The 17,547-nt window shown below is 36.4% G+C and overlaps 2 protein-coding genes across 7 annotated transcripts in view; both read right to left on the bottom strand.

Moving 5' to 3' along the window:
* Positions 1 to 1,557: 1,557 nt before the first annotated feature.
* On the bottom strand, positions 1,558 to 16,283 carry LOC125678250 (inverted formin-2-like). Of its 2 annotated transcripts, XR_008799960.1 has the most exons (15): positions 9,884 to 16,283; positions 8,232 to 8,347; positions 7,853 to 8,012; positions 5,896 to 6,077; positions 5,701 to 5,780; positions 4,895 to 5,592; positions 4,603 to 4,763; positions 4,353 to 4,517; positions 3,987 to 4,244; positions 3,532 to 3,713; positions 3,289 to 3,409; positions 2,821 to 2,985; positions 2,543 to 2,624; positions 1,887 to 2,393; positions 1,558 to 1,807 (listed from the first exon to the last, which is right to left on the bottom strand). XR_008799960.1 is itself a non-coding variant. In XM_056154042.1 (14 exons), exons 1-14 carry the CDS (start codon positions 10,347 to 10,349, stop codon positions 2,248 to 2,250), a joined length of 2,982 nt encoding a protein of 993 aa, XP_056010017.1. In that variant the 5' UTR covers positions 10,350 to 16,283; the 3' UTR covers positions 1,558 to 2,247. The 2 variants fall into 2 exon arrangements, 1 of the variants encoding a protein (XP_056010017.1); XM_056154042.1 differs by having other exon boundaries at positions 1,558 to 2,393.
* LOC125678253 (uncharacterized) overlaps positions 11,862 to 17,547 on the bottom strand; it is a 32,446-nt gene continuing 26,760 nt past the window's right edge. For all 5 annotated transcript variants that reach the window (XM_056154043.1, XM_056154044.1, XM_048916548.2 and 2 more), the window contains one exon: positions 11,862 to 16,482. In XM_056154043.1, coding sequence (XP_056010018.1) covers positions 16,400 to 16,482 — 83 coding nt within the window. In that variant the 3' untranslated portion in view covers positions 11,862 to 16,399. The remainder of the gene's footprint in view (positions 16,483 to 17,547) is intronic.

The raw sequence follows: 17,547 nt of genomic DNA, 5'->3' as shown, positions 1-17,547 counted from the left end.
ATATTCTGCGTGAATAATCATACGTAAACAGTTGATACTCAAGAATAACCAGGTCCCATAGAATAAAAGCCATATATTACAGATTCAAATTCCATTTTCCATTTTGTCACAAGTAGTATATAAAGATGGTGACAAATCAATATGAAATCTGAAATGGTTAAGAAAATAAAAAAACACCCACCCACCACTGAAGGCATTACCAAATTCATCACGAGAAATCAGAATTCGAACTTGATTTGTAACTTGGCATGATAAAGCAATGTACGAAATAAAATGACTAGCTACAAGCAATACACAAAAAGTGCGGAAAACTGAGTATTTGCATTAATTTTCTAAATCTAAGTGTCATAACTCAGCAAAATATCAATGGACCGGAAAAAATTTCCAACTTGATTTCTAACTTGTCATGGTAAGCAATGCACCAAATATCAATGAATATCTGTAAGTATGACGAAAAAAGTGCGGAAAACTGATTTGCTGTACTGAAAGACGGAAGGACGGAGTGCAAACCTACATCCCCTTCGGCTTTTCAGGTAGGGGGCTAAAAATCTGAAAACTAAATCTGCCAAACAGATCGTTTGTCGGTCTCAAGCCCGTGTAAAAAGTGAGGAGTTTTCAGGCAGAACAATTAGAATTTATGTACATTTACATTTGCACATCTGTTAGGTAATCATTTTATTTTCATTTCCTTGTCAATTAATTACGATAGGTGGTGCCCCCCCCCCCTTCCCAAAGTGAAATTACTTTCTACTGGCTTGTAATTACATGTACTATTACTTGTATTGGATTGTGATTTCCATGTCCCTATTTCCAAATAAACAAGATAAAAATAATACGAGGAAAAAATTACTCCGACTTTGTATGCTAAAGGATTAATAACCATAACAGATTGTATTTTCCTAATCTGGCAAGCCTCTTGTTTTAATCTGTATCGACGTTAACCTAAAACACAGAGGGAACCAGTCATACACCACGGTCTCTAATATTTCTACTGAAGAAGATAATGACAGTTCCAGCAATAATTCCAGTTAAAGTGTGCCCAATAGGACAACGTTTCTGTCTGCAGTTGTCGACCAAAGCATTCAATATACTTCTCGTCATATGGTCTCACAGCATATGGTATCCAATTATGAAGCAAATATTGTAGTGTGCCGAGAATTATTATTACCTCTGACTGTTATTTGGAGACTTTGTTACGAAATCAAGTTTGCAATGATTGCATGCGGCAGGCCGATCACACTAAGCAGAAAATAATTTTTCCTTTTATGTGATGATGAAATTGTTTTAAAACACCATGTCTGTTGAAACCACAATCGGATAATATGGCAATATTCTCGTTTGATGTATTAAGGAAGCTGTATCCGAAATTCAGAGAAACCACATCATTATCAAAGCAATTACGATGTGAAGGGAAAAACCCGTCTTGGAGATATTACAAATCATCTCAATGTTGCAAAGCAAATAAAGAAATAACTAGAAAACTTATGAAGTGACAGTGCCAATGAAATTGCTTTAAAAATAAGATAAGAAAAAACTTACCATGAAATAAAACTACTCTTTCTATTTTGCACAACTTTATTGGAAATGAAAAATCATTTTTTTAACCGAATACTATTAATGAACTTTTCGTAAAAATGTACAAAATTTGAACAATTTCATGTCGAGCAATGTACCCTAAAATGTCAAAAGGCAAGATTTACGAAATTCAAAAAATATGCCAGGTTTGTCGTTTCGTATCGTCAAAGGGAACCAAAGAAACTGGAATTATCTCCGCATTTGTTTGCAGCCAGACAGGACCAGTCATTCACTGGAACAGAGAGGGAAAGCTTGACATGGTATACTATAGTTAATTTGAACGAATTGAAACGAGAAATCAATTTTCTTACATTTCAGTCGACTTTGTACCAAACCGAAAGATTTACCCATCATCACAGCCTCACCATTGTACAATACGTGAATGGTATTGTTATAGTACAATCATTTACAGCTGTGAAATTAAATAAATAATTGATTTTTTAATTCTGTTTTTTATTTTAAAAACAATACTGCAGTATAAGCAATTTGGATAATTTTAACTGTTGAAATAAATTACAAAAAACAAGCATTGACATTCATCTTGGCAAACACACATACAAATGTACAAACACACATACAAATGTACAAACACACACTCTCTCTCTCTCTCTCTCTCTGGTCCGTGAATGGATGATTACGCCTTGCTTTTCCCCGCTACCCCCCCCCCCCCCCTCACAAGCGGCCCACTCCTCCCGTGATACTGGTTGGGGTCTTTTTCCTCAGGGACAGTCTCCGTAACACTTTACCGCGACGAATCTCGTCCACAATATTGTCCACGATCTTCCTGTCTTCTGCTTTAGCCGAGGGATTATGAGAACCTGAAGTATCAAGTTAGTGAGAACTGAAACAAAGCTAGGGGTATATAAGGTACATGACAGAATTATGGAACAATGACAGATTAACAGGAGATATACGATCAAAAGGTCATTTCCGACGATTTTCTGATTTGTTTGATAACAGCACTAACTTTTTCGCCTTTCGATCATGTCCTCTTGTGCCTTACGTCGCTTCTCCGCTGTCTCTTCTTGTTGGCGTTGGGATTCCAGCTCCTGAAATATACCGTGAGATAAATCGACCAGGAAGTATAGTACATCAATATTATAACCTGTAAAGGTTGACCTGGTGTCACGGAATACATAGACCAGGTAATACGGTACATCAATATTATAACTTATAAAGGTCATAGAATACATGTACACCAGTAATATGACAACACACAAAGATTGGGCTAATACAGCGCCTCACCTGTTGACATGCTTTCATTTTTTCGCACAGTTGTCTGAATGTGGCCAGGAATTCGTCCAGGTTGAAGGTTTTCTCATTTTCGCAGTAGTGTTGTGCCAGACGACTGGACTGCTTACGGATTCTGTCAATCACATCCTGGGTCTCCTCCAGGTCTCCATCAGCTTCCTGTAATGATATCGCTATATCAATATTGTTTTGTTTTAACAAATGTTGGTCAGTGCATGTCCCTATTGGAGTCTCTATTGGGTGTGTTTAGCACTCGCACACACGCACTCAAAAACGCATGTACACATCTTTATCGACGGATTATAATAATCGGTGGCAGATTTAGAGGGAGTTACGGAGTTGCAACCCCTCTTTGGTTGATTTTTTTTTTAGCAAAATTATTATTTTTAGCCAATTTCAGGTCTTCACCCCCGGGGGCGGAAAAGGTAATAATTTGGCTTGGGCGGGAATGTTGCTTCTTACCTCCAGGAAATCTGCAAACTGTGCTTTCACGTCATCCTCTACATGTTCACTCTGACGTTTAAGTCTATTCACTAATTTCCTCAACTGATTGAATTCTGCTGTAATGCCCTCCATGGTAAACCTTCAGTGTATAAACTGTGTAAGTTAATCACTTTAGTTCGTCCAATGTTTTAATTATATTACATCAATACTATCACTTATAACGTAAGGTTAATGGAAGCAAAATCGTCTAGATCTATTGACCTTGAGGTCTTCTGTAAAGGTTCTAGTAGAGTGTCCACAAAACCAAGCGCATCCGGGTCCTTTTGTTCCGCCGTCTCCACCAAGTAATGCAGAAGAGTTCTTTTGGAGGTGCTCGACTTGGTGTTCATAAGCTTCTCGAGAGAACTTATGCGGACACCCAGTGCATTCCCTGAACCACTTCCCTGTGAGAGACAAAAACTATTTCCCTATAAAACGACGCTGATATTGATCTACTACTTTACACCAAATACAACGGTTTTATATATTTTCGAGGGCATCAAATTTCATAGAAGTCAAAAATCTAATTTCATTGATACGTAATTTCGTGGACCGCTATCATCAATAGGCATAAAAGAGCAAAGAATACATGAAAAAGAATTTGAGCAAGTGTGTAATTTCCTTAATAGAATGGCATGATGTTTCAAAACACGATTCAAGAACTTTTTATTTCTCACCTTGTTCAAGAAGTTCCCAGTATGTAAAACATATCGAAGAAAATTTTTCAGTGAATGATTGTCAAAAAGACGACGACATGCGGTGTGGAGAACTTGAAAGTTAGGTCTGACGGAACCTAGCTGTGCATTAAAGTCACCCTTCAGAAGCATGGCTTCAATTCGAAAATTAAAGTTTGAAAGTTGTATCAAGTGGAAGTAAAATTTCTCAGCCTCTCCAAGCTTTTCAATACTCCCATCATAGTGTTGAATTAATTCAATCTGTCCAAAAGAAATATAAAATTTTATTCAACAACAAAACAAGTTAAATTCCTACACTCTCTACTAACACGTGAATCGTTTGAGACCAAAGAAAGCATTTCGACAAACCTCATCTATCTGTGGCAGCACTTTGGACAGTCCCTTCAGCTTTTCCACACCGAAAGCTCGCGGATCTCCAGACCTTAGCAATTCAATGATAACCTCTATCGGTTTTCTGAACTGTTTCAGAAATATGTTGACGTTCATACTTTTCTTTGGATCTAAGAGCGATACCTTCAAATAGAATTGAAATTCTTTTTAAAGTTTTGCCTCATTATTACAAGTTGCTTACCGCACTACTCTAAGAAAAAAAACTTACTTCGTTTGAAGACAGTCGCTTCATAAGTGACTTTTTCTGATCCAGCTGTAGCTCTGTCCTCATAGGAGCTCTTTCTTTGTCAGCGAACAATCTTTCCAACTCATCGTAATCCACTTTTATTTTGTCATTCATTTTCAGAACATCACCCCAAACACTCTCTTCTAAATGGCAACAAAAAGTGAAAGTAGAGGTTAAGAATGCCCAAGTAAACGTTAGGAATGACGATTCCACTTTCTGTGAATATCTTTGGACTAGTTTACATAAAACACCATTGTTATTTACTGTTACTTACTGTTGAATGAAGCATTTGGTATTTTATTCCACGTAATGTGTTTGAGTTTACAGTGTGGATCTGGTGTACATATCGGAGGTGGAAGTGGTTCTACAGCTCTTGGAACGCCACCAAGTGCTGGAGGTGCACCAGGCGGTAAAGGAACACCTCCGGGTGGTGGTGGTGGTGGAAGAGGAACTCCTCCGATGCCCGGTGGTGCTGGAGGTGGTGGAGGGACACCACCAGGACCAGGAGGGGGAGGGGGTGGTGGTGGGACACCAATTCCAGGAGGTGGAGGAGGTGGCAGTGGTGGAACACCCACACCCGGTGGAGGAATAGGTGCCCCGGGCGCTGGAGGTGGCGGCGGCGGCGGCGGGGGAGGTGGTGCTGTTACAATGGCACCAGACTCTAACGAATTTGAAGAAGAAATTTCTGCCGTTCTGTATTCTGCTGTTGCTTGCTTTAACTTTTCAGATATTGTATGTTTTGCTTCTGTCGATAAACTCTTGCCTCGTAAAAGACCTCCACGAGAGAAGTTTGGAGCAGTTGTTGTGTCCCATTCTGTCTGGGTCCCCCTATGTTCCTTACTTTCTACTTGTACTGTAGATATTAAATTAAGAGAAGGAGTTCTTCCAACAGCAGGCTTGTTCGCTCCTTTGTTAGTGTCTGTATGTGTGACTTGTTGTACGAATTTCTCTATAGTACTCCAAACCTGCTCACTGCAAAGACCAAAGGATACAATCACGTTTCTTTTTAAAGTTTAGAATAAAGTAAATCGGATCACAGCGTTTGAATTCCGAGAAAGTGAAGACATAAAAGAAACTTACCTGCGAGACTGACTAGAGTCTATTTGGAATATATTGTATAAAACACTGAGAAATGATGAACACAACGGTGAGTTTTTTACCTATACAGAGAAAGAAAAAGCATATATCCTGAGGAAAATCTAATAAAAGTCCAATAACATCGAAAAATATTTTTTAACCACTGTAGCTACGTTTGGACTATTTCCTAGACCTCACCCGTGAATGTATTGCTTTGAAGAGTGCATGCGGGTCACCAATATCGACATTTGCTGCTTGTTTCAACTCCTCCATGGCCTCCATGTCCGCGCTCAGCTCCTCCTCAAATACGTCACATTGAAGATTTAAGTCTGCGTCGTCATCCTCTCGTAATGTAATAATTGTGTCCAGAATACCGATGTCTTCAATGTAAAAATCATTTCGTAATGTAATAATTACCAGTGTCGTGAATGTAAAAATCATCTCGTAATGTAATAATTACCGATGTCTTGAATGTAAAAATCATCTCGTAATGTAATAATTACCGATGTCTTCAATGTAAAAATCATTTCGTAATGTAATAATTACCAATGTCGTCTATGTAAAAATCATCTCGTAATGTAATAATTACCGATGTCTTGAATGTAAAAATCATCTCGTAATGTAATAATTACCGATGTCTTGAATGTAAAAATCATCTCGTAATGTAAAAATTACCAATATCTTCAATGTAATACCGATGTCTTCAATGTTAATATCATTTCATGATGTAATGATACTATCCACAAAATACGGATGTCTTCAATGTCAATGTCATATTTCAACAAAAATTATTGAAACTTTGTAATTATGATACAAAGTGAGAGATAGCGAAATCAGAAATGTTCTGGGGATTTTTTTTTTTAAAATGATACGGTAGTTTGCATTAAAAAAAGGAATATCATCCTCACGACAATATTATCTGACATGAAGGAGAAAATTAAAATGTATTGTGCTATAACATATGCAGCGAGAAGTGGTATAAATAAAACGTTGATTCTTAAATATCAAAAAGAACTTTTAGTAAATTTTTTCCAAACTCAATAGCATCAAAACGTACGTTTTTTAAAACAATTTACAAGACCATTCCTTACGATAATTAAAGACTAGGCTTTATGAAATAATAGACAGATGCTTCATTAATAGAAATGGAACACGGAAATTCATATCTTGTGATCAGTAATCCAAAATACATGTATTACTTTGTTAAACACCACTTTGGTTCTATGCACAGGTACTCTGAGGTTGGTAGTAAAAAGATGCTGAGATTTCTCTTTGACAGTATTACGTAGGTCTTACAACAGTTTGTTGGAGTTCCTATGGGCATAAATTGTGCTCCTTTAATCACTGAACCGTTTTTTGTATTCTTTTGAGACAGAATTTATTCATTATTATCATATGAGAAGAAAAATCTCTTGATGTGGCCTTCAACTTGAACATTTATATATAATTGACTATGTTTTTTCTATTAACAATACTCATTTTCATTTATATGCTGAGTCGATATATCCTAATGAACTCGAAATGAAATAGATATTAATGACAACTAAAAACTCAATTTTATGACAAACGGAATGACTTCAGCTTCACCATCGTCAACTTCCAATATTTATGTGGCAATATTCCATTATCACATGTATATGGTTTTTGTCAATCAACTGATTTGATACACAAGAGCATGTTTTTCGTATGATCAATTTTATATTGAGGCAGCTACAGACAAATAAATTTATGTTATAGGGGTTTCAATAGTCTCTTTTAAAGTCAACATTTCGCAAATTCTATAGTCGTTACAATTACAACCTGTCATTAGGTCAAATGCCATCTGAAGTATTTCATACCCATTGTTAGACCGTTCTTTACAAACTGATTTTGACTACGGATTACTGTTTTTAACTAATCATGATATATAGGGCTCACGGCTGATGTGATCGGTCAACATGGGGTACTTTCTCCTCCTGGGCAGCTGGTCCTACCTCTGGTGTGTCCAGGGGTTCGTGTTTAGCCTACTCTTAATTGTATATTCTTTATTTCTTTCTGGGTTCATGAGTTTAATCACAGTTCGTTATCTTCACCTTTTCATTATTTGGTGTTACATGTATACATATGGTTTATCATTGACATTATAAATGGGTTAAGAACAAGAACAGTGACGTACATACAAAGTCGTTCCTTATTCGGACTCGTTCCTGCAGGCTCTCGTTAGCAACCACTACTGCATTGATCAGAGCCATGATGGTTGTGCGGTACGTCACCAGATTTGCTGTCCGTAGTTCATTGATCAGGATGCTGAACCGGTAAGGTAATTTCCGCCATGTCTGGAAGAAAAATACGCATTTATAGAAAAATACCACGTGATTCGAATAAGTGTTCGAATAAGATACCAATTATCAAATTGTATGTATTTTAATATGATACATATTTTTGTTATATTTTAATATTCTTTTAGCAATATGATTTAAAGATATTTTGATATATTGGTCTCTTGTTTAAAGCAAGAATATTGGGAACTCTGTGTATTTTTATGATATGCGTACTCGATAGGTTTCCAAGGCATCTAGAGTCAGATAGAAGCCCTCCGTGGAGTAGACACACAGAGCTGACAACAATTCAAAGATCTGAGTCTTCACCATCAGGTTCTTATTTTCCAATGCTGCAAAAATAGAGAATACTTGTATTTAAATTTTTGAACTTTCGCCATTAAACTCTTGTTTATTACTAGATATACAACCAAGTTAGACGCTCAAGAACGTGTCAATTTCTTTCGCAATGGAGGTTTTGAGATAAGAAACAGGAAGTTTTTTTTCCAGTAATTCAATGTTGAAAGTTGGACAAACATTGGTATGCGCTGTTCGTCACCATTATGATTGTTAAGAACTTTTACAACCGATTTGGGTGTTGTTGTTTCGAAAGGAAAACGACAGTCCGCAAGCACGAGGGACCATTTAGAAACAATCTAATTTTTCCAAGTACACATACATAAACACGGTCCATATTCTTGTTTTTGTAAAAGTTTTTATGACTCGAGCTCCTTTCCATGTCTATGTTAATAACTTAATGATCGGTAAATTGCTCGTTAAACACTTCACGGGCGGAGGTACCGAGAAGTCATTAAAGCAGAATGACAGAGGGGCGTAAAACGCTTCACTGTCCATAGTAAGTGTCGAAATGAACACCTGTCTATGAATACCCAATCTACCAAAAACATCACAGACGATATCGGCAGACTCCAAATAATTCATACTTCATAACATTGTTCCGTTTTTGACATAAGACATACATTTTTTTTTAAAAGTACGCAACTATAGCACTTCCTTATGTTGTAAAACGAATGCAACACGTGTTGCTGAACAAGTTGATTATCATATTTCAGAATTAGTGGTGTTTCTGGTAAAGCTTTTGATGGAGTAATAAAAGAAAACAAAAGAAATAATTATAATGTTTAAATGTCTGTATCTTACTTTCCAAACTCTACAGGTCGAAAGGGATAAAGATATAGTGTGCATTTGTATCAATGTCGATCAAATTATTTCGGGATCCGAGTTGAAAAGGCTGTAAGATAGCAGTGCCATTAATCAGTGGAACCAGTATAAATCCTCTCCGCGAGTCAAAGAGTTTTATGTTCAATGCAAAATTTCTGACGAGAAAAATCAGGAATGTGCATTAAAGCATGGCGAGTGTTGCATGTTGCGTAAATATTACTTACGAGTGTGCGCTATGACAGTTTTATGACGTTTTTCTGTGATGTATAAACCCCTCCGTAGTGATGAGACATGATAGTATGAACGATTCATACAAAGCATTACTTTATCTTAGTGTTCTGCATTATTTCTTAGTACCTGATTACATATATTTTAAAGCGACGGATATAGGTATTACATAATTATGTGTACAGTGAAATGATGTTCCCAAATTCTGTTCACGATCTCTATAATCCGAGATGGAAATAAGATTAAGACTAATTACAGGCAGAATTTAATAAACATGGCTCTACCCTTTATCTTTATAATTGGTTTTGTGAATATCGTAAAGCGAGTGATTAGAAAGTTACTGACTTAAAAGTTAGATTTATTCCTGGGTGTTTAATACACCTGCGCTAAACCTAAGAGTAAACAACCGAAATAGGATTATATTCTATGTTATACAGTACATTGAAATCTAACATTTTAAGAGACACAATTATAATTACCAGAGGCAAACCTCCTTCCAAATATGTTGTCCTTGCGCCCCTTGGTTTTCAGCAGACAGTCCAGACCCGTCTGAGAGTTGGCCACTTCCCTGATGCACATGATACATTCCAGCCTCAGGACCATTTCGGACAAATGCAGACTCTCCCTAGAGCTGAGATTCTTCAAACACTGAAACAGCAGTCCCAGTCCGTCAAACTCCAGGAACTCTGTCATCCAGTCGCTGTCATTGTGTTTGATGCTCTTTCTGAGCTTAACCAAATTCTGAAGGGTGGGGTTCCGAAGCCAGGCCAAGAAGTGGACGGCGTCTGATGACCCTTCCGGTGCGTCCAGTTCATCTTCTGAGTTGGCTAGCTCTAGTCCCACAACAAAACCATCAGACCTGTATCGCTTTATCCTTTGCTGTTTCTTCTTTTTATTGAACCGTCCTCCTTTGGACTCGGGTATGCCCTCCCTCATGGAAGTCATTATCACTAACCAGAAGGTTAAAAGATTTATGAGCCGAAAACCTCTAGTTTTACCTTCACCTTTCAAAGATCCACGAAATGAGTTGATAAAGTTGTTATACACACACACTCTTCAACACATTGCTTTTGTAAAACTCCCAGCTTACGTGTTATCGCCAATACTTAATGTATGCGCACTCGAATGATACAGCGTCTTGCTCGCGATATGCGCGTGCTTGTCTGAGATGCATCAGTGACTCAAACGAAGAAAAACAAACATTCTCTTGAAATAGAATGTTTTTTTTCCTTTGTTTTCTAGCTTCCTGACATGGATGGCAAGTTTCTGGTTCACTTGATAAGAATTACACATGATTAATTTTCCGCAGTTTTAGATATTGTATTTCATTTACATAAAGCAGGTTATACAAATAAGTGGGATATATATGAGGACAAAACAGGCCTGCACTGATTGAACGAGAGGCGTATAAAATGACCCATTCATATAATATTGGAATGAGCATGAATATCGCAATCTTATATTTTATCGTGGGTTGATCTTGATTGTGAAAGTGATGAATAAAGATAGACTGTTTCGTTTGTTTTCCGATTAATGAAACATAAACAACCCCGGAGAGAGAAAAAGGTAAGAGAGGAAGAGAGAGATTGTGTGCACAAATTGGACAATATCCTCGGTTGAAAATTGACAATTTCAAAACAGAGTTTTATTTTGAGGTATATAGTTTTGAATAATAGTGATAGGTGCTACTTGACGCCTGTCCGGTCTCTCCGGGTGTGGATACTTGGGAGTTAATTAACTCAGTGTTACGCCGGGTTAATCTGGATTAACTTTGTAGTTCACAAGGTACATGGAGATTGTTTCAAAGAGTAACTCGGAATCTAATGCACCCTTCTACAATTTACTATTTTCAAAATATTTTAAAAAAGTGATATAAAATGGAAGAAAAAACACCGTGCGTTTATCAAATTTCCTTTCATGCCTTTTTTGTTGTTATATTTGAGATGATTTGTTTCAGATGAACCAAGATAAAATGCTTGAGAGTATAAATTTAGTCTAGACTGTTTTGTTCTGTAGTAGTCACGGCCCTGAAAAATGACGATACATCAAGTAAAAGACAGCCTACTATCACAATCTGTATCGCTATGTACAAAAACAAAACCCCAAAACATCCGTCTTCATAAAAATTCTCCTTAATGCAGCATGTAATGGAGTGGTTCTTGCACCTTGCAAGTTTTAATACATGTTTAAAATAACCATGAAACTTGACAGGCTAAATTTAAAGTACACATGCCAGCTGAGGTGACGCAAATTGCATGGGGACGCTGTTTATATATTTGTTTATATATATCACATGTACACAATGTTTTTGTTATCTGTGCTAATCTTCATGTTCCTTGTTCACTCTGAATTAGCGCTACAAATAAAAGCATTCCATGACTGTGACATAGGCTGATGGAATCCTTTTCAGCATATTTCAGACTTCCTTTATTACAAAGCGAAAAAAAAACCAAAAACCACAGTATTCATTTTAATCTTACTATAAGTACAGCACTTTTTTGAGCAAATTTCCTGAATCTAACAATAAAAAATATAACCAAAATATCTAAATATTTCTTTATTGAAACATTCTTCATATTATTTGACATAGTACCACTATGCAAATGTGATAGTTTTAAAATGTCAGTTCTGGTGGTAATTCACAACAAGAGGCCCAGGGGCCTTATAGGTCACCTGAGTATCATGTAACAACCTTCCAATGTTTGAATTAGGTTTGTGTTTAAATATAAGAATTTTACTTTTGGATGGAAGAAACACTGAATAGCTATGTGGTCAGCCCCGCCTTTGCACCAGAACCCCTGACCCAGGGGCCATAAATTTCAGTTTTAAAAGAAGCATCCTTGATCATCATTATCATACTATTAGTTTGTCTACTTAATACCCAGCAGCAGAGGAGAAGATTTTCAAAGAAATAAAATGCATTTTCACTATATGATCAATAGGGCCCCACCCCAATACCAGAACCCCTGACCCAGGGGCCATAAATTTCACAATTTTGAAAGAGGCATCCTTGCTCATCATAATCATGCTATTGGTTTGTCTACTTAATACCCAAGGACAGAGAAGAAGATTTTCAAAGAAATAATGCATTTTCACTATATGACTTATAGAGCCCCACCCTAGCACCAGAACCCCTGATCCAGGGGCCATGAATTTCACAATTTTTAACAAGAGGTACTGTGAGCAATGCTCACTAAGAATACCCCCCCCCCCCCCCCCTGCTTACCCCAATCTCCCAAAGGGTGTTGGTAATAGGTATAAACTACCTCTTTTCTGAGTGTTGCTACTTCAATGTCCAGTGCGCATGACCTTTGACCCCAAAGTCGATAGGGAACATCTTCATCCCATGGGTAGTCCATATGTATGATATGGTGACTGTAGGTGGAAAGGATAACGCTTTAGAGCCCGGAAACCATATTGCTACTTCAATGTCCAGTGCGCGTGACCTTTGACCTTTTGACCCCAAAATCGATAGGGATCATCTTCATCCCATTAGTAGTCCATATATATGATATGGTGACTGTAGGTGGAAAGGATAACGCTTTAGAGCCCGGAAACCATATTGCTACTTCAATGTCCAGTGCACTTGACCTTTGACCTTTTGACCCTAAAATCGATAGGGAACATCTTCATCCTATGGGTAGTCCATATGTATGATATGGTGACTGTAGGTGGAAAGGATAACACTTTAGAGCCCGGAAACCATATTGCTACTTCGATGTCCAGTGTGCTTGACCTTTGACCTCAAAATCGATAGGGAACATCTTCATCCCATGGGTAGTCCATATATATGATATGGTGACGGTAGGTGGAAAGGATAATGCTTTAGAGCCCGGAAACCATTGCGTCTACAGACGGACGGACGGACGGACGGACAACTCGATTCCAGTATACCCCCCCCAAGTTGTGGGGGGTATAAAGAGGCATCCTTGCTCATCATTACCATGCTATTAGTTTGTCTACTTAATACCCAGAGACAGAGAAGATTTTCAAAGAATTTCTACATTTTCACTATATGACCAATAGAGCCCCACCCTAACACAAGAACCCCTGCCCCAGGGGCCATGAATTTCACAATTTTGGTAGAGGGCTCAATGCTCATTATAATTATGCCCACAGTTTGGCTTCTTGATGTCCAGGAGTAAAGAAGAAGATTTTTTAAAATTACACTCATTTTGATGGTTTTTGCCCCACCCCTCAGGCCCCAGGGGGGCAGGGACCACGAATTTCACAATTTTTGTTCCCCTTCACCCACAGATGCTATATGCCAAAATTGGTTGAAATTGGTTCAGGGATTTCAGAGAAGAAGCTGAAAATGTTCAAATGTTAACGCACGACGACGGACAAAAACAGATAGCAATAGGTCACCTGAATGAATTCAGGTGACCTAAAAATATAACAGCACTATAATATTGCAAACAGTAGAAACCTACAACCTACATTAAATGCAGCCGATGAATGATGTTGCTTTTATACGGGTCGGGTCAAGAAAATTTTCAAGGGGGTGCGTACATTTTCTGCCCTTAAAGTGGAGAAGAGGGGAGGGGGCAAATGTCCCTTGTCTGACCTAAAAGTAGAGGGGGACACCTAAATAGCTAAAAATGACATTTTCTGTTATATAAATAAAATAGTTTACCAAATATTTAACCCCATACCCTCCCTTCTACTACTTTTAGATCCACCACTGCATATATACAAGGATTAGGAGCAAGTTCTATCAATTTACTCCATTCCATTCTTTTATTTAGAAAAAGAAAAAGATACCTTTTATAACAATCTTTACACAATTTCATAATATTGAATGTAAATATTAAATTTCAGATAAATAGCCAACAATGTGTTGGCCATTGGAGACATATGTACGTTACATGAACACAGACAACTGTAAAAAATGTGATCAAAATACTATAAATGCATGGTAACTTAAAACAATAACAGATCTGAATAGTAAAACAAATAGTATAAACAAATAGTACATAAAGGTCATTCCTCAGTATATAGATCTTTATACAACAACCTCAGTATCTGAACAGTTCTAGAAGCAATATGCACCAAGTTAACACAGAGAGAATTTGTATCAAATTAACACAGAGAGAATTTGTATCAAATTAACACAAAGATAATTTGTACCAATTGCATTCTTCAGCATAAACAGAATCAACACTGAATTTTATTTCCTATTCTACCATAGGAATTAAAATCAATAAATATATTAATTCTAAATATCAATATTGTCAACTAAATCTAAGGCACTTTGAAGACACTCATTAGATGTATAATGTCTTTTCCACTTCAAGTAATTTTACTAATAATAAAAAATTAACTGCACATTCAAAAGAAAATTGTACAAAATGCATGAATTTGGAGAGAATACACATACTATATTTAATTCTGTAAGAATTAGAAATTAACTTTATTCTTAACTTATAACAGAGTTAAGTTAACTGCGGATTATTTGAGGAGCTAAAAGTAAAATGTGGTGATTGTTGAAGTAAACATTCTAAGATGGTGATTGCAGTCAATATCATACTGGTATTATCAGAAATTGAAACTAGACATGCAAAGAAATGAAAAATAAAACATTTTCCCTGACTAATGACATTTTTACATCTAATATCTCTCAATCTATTTCATTACGTTTTTCTTAACATGCAAATAAAGTGAAAATTGTAATGTCCAAAATATCCAATGTAGATTATGATCACCCTTCAACAAATTTTCTATGGGTCACTTTTCTTTGTACTAAAAATCAACATTTTACTTAGAAGGGGGGGGGGGGGGGGGGCAACAAAATATCCAAAAGCCTTACTAAATAATATACGACAACAGAAAGAAAATGAAGAGCTCATGATGATTGTATGAATGTACATATAATAATAAAAATCAATATACACATTTGCAGTATACATTCATTGTGAAAATATCAAAAGAAAAAACATAATTCAATTTTCAAATACATGTACATGTATATATATATAAAAAAAAGAAGATTTATTTTGTCATGTAATTCCACCACTAAAAAATTTCAAACTCACAGAAAACAATGCAATCTAAATATCAATACAAATAATGTGTTTAGTGATTTACAAAATGCTAACAAAATACATGTAATAAAACAAAACAAAGAGTTTTCAGAAGACAACATAGCTTGCTGGGAAGTATGACTTTATTTAACCTGTCCCCTTTAGTTCAAAAGGTTAGAGTTTTTAAAAAGTAGGTCAAAGTCCAAGGTAACTAGGTCATTTTTTGTACTATATGAAAGGCCTGATTGTGAGGCATCTGAATATGAAATATCAAATCCATATCCCTCTTGGTTCAAAAGATATAACCAAGGTTAAAGTTTTTGAAAAGTAGGTCAAAGTCCAAGGTCAACAGTTCTGGTACCAAAAGAAATATCTTGTAATGAGGCATCTATATTTAAAATATCAAAGCCCTATCACCCTTGGTTCAATAGAAATATCCCAAGTAAAAGTTTTTGAAAAATAGGTTAAAGGTCAAGGTCACTAGGTCAAACCTCTTGATACCAAAAAGAAGGGTCTCTCCATGAGGCTTCTCTATGTTTTTTTTTTAAAGAAGTTGGTCAAAGCCCATAGTAAAGATCACTAGGTCAAACTCTAGGTACCAAATGAAAGGTCTGATGCTTAGGCATCTATGTGTGAAATATCAAAGCCTTATCTCCCCCTTAGTTCAAAACATATAGCCAAGGTTAAAGTTTTTAAAAAATAGGTAAAAGTCCAAGGTCAAACGTTTTGATACCAAAAGAAATGTATCTTCATGAGGTATCTATACGTGAAATATCAAAACCCTATCCCCCTTGGTTCAAAAGATATAGCCCTGGTTAAAGTTTTTTTCTTAAAGTGAGGCATGAGTATTGACGTCATGGCAATAGCTCTCCGGACAGTCGTCCCAGTGAGCTAAAAATCAAACAATTTCAAAACATTGAAGCAATATGGAATGTAATAACATTATTTGCTTTGTGGATGTGCCACTATTCCTCATGTACACCTCACCTTGTCTGGTATAGGCATGAAGTAATACATACACAGAATGATAATATAGATGATGCAGAGAGCTGAACCTGCAACAAAAACGTGCATAGCATGAAGCAAACAACCAAAAATTAGTTTTATGCATAATCTAGAAAGAAATATCTACAACAATTATCTACCATACTAAATTTAGTCAATTCCAAAGATTTAAAATTCATAAAATTTTCTTTCAAAAACAGTTTGATGCTAAAAAGTGTTAACCATACATGAAACCACCGTTATTTACATAGGCCTACCGGGTAGGGGGTGATGTTTTAAAAAAAACAGCTTTCAGTGATTTATAGAAATGTTTTCATCAGCATTATAAGATCACGCTGTCAGTTGGGGAGCTTGGTGGTTGAGGCACCTGACCAAAGATAGGAGTGTACCTAGTTTCTCAGATCTGTCAAATCAATCAAAAATAAAAAAAAATGTCTTGCATTTTCATTAATTCTATTGTTCCTAGAGAAAACTCTGTTTAGCATACACAGTGTGTTTTACAGGTGGAGACTACATGTTTTAGCATTGACAGTGTGTTTTACAGGTAGATACTACATGTTTTAATATTGACAATGTGTTTTACAAGTGGATACTACATGTTGTAGTATTGACAGTGTGTTTTACAGATGGAGACTACATGTTTTAATATTGACAGAGTATTTTATAGATGGAGACTACATGATTTAGTATTGACAGTGTGTTTTACAGGTGGATACTACATGTTTTAATATTGACAGTGTGTTTTACAGGTAGATACCACATGTTTCAATATTGACTGTGTTTTACTGGTGGACACTAAATGTTTTAGTACTGACAATGTGTTTTACAGGTGGAAACTACATGTTTTAGTATTGACAGTGTGTTTTACAGGTGGAAACTACATGTTTTAGCATTGACAATGTGTTATTACAGAAGGAGACTACATGTTTTAGCATTGACAGTGTGTTTTACAGGTGGAGACTACATGTTTTAATATTGACAATGTGTTTTACAGGTGGAGACTACATGTTTTAATATTGACAGTGTGTTTTACAGGTGGAGACTACATGTTTTAGTATTGACAGTGTGTTTTACAGGTGGAGACTACATGTATTAGTATTGACAGTGTGTTTTAC

The sequence above is a fragment of the Ostrea edulis genome, chromosome 2, assembly GCF_947568905.1.
Source record: "Ostrea edulis chromosome 2, xbOstEdul1.1, whole genome shotgun sequence".
NCBI lineage: Eukaryota > Metazoa > Mollusca > Bivalvia > Ostreida > Ostreidae > Ostrea > Ostrea edulis.
This window is presented reverse-complemented; position numbering and strand designations above follow the sequence as displayed.

Excerpts from the sequence above, each read along its gene's own strand:
- LOC125678250 (XM_056154042.1), bottom strand. The coding sequence starts at position 10,349 with ATGACTTCCATGAGGGAGGGCATACCCGAGTCCAAAGGAGGACGGTTC. Across the intron at positions 8,348-9,883 it reads TGGAAGGAGGTTTGCCTCTG|CATTGGAAAATAAGAACCTG; the intron begins GTAATTATAATT and ends CTATTTTTGCAG. Across the intron at positions 5,593-5,700 it reads GACTCTAGTCAGTCTCGCAG|TGAGCAGGTTTGGAGTACTA; the intron begins GTAAGTTTCTTT and ends TGGTCTTTGCAG.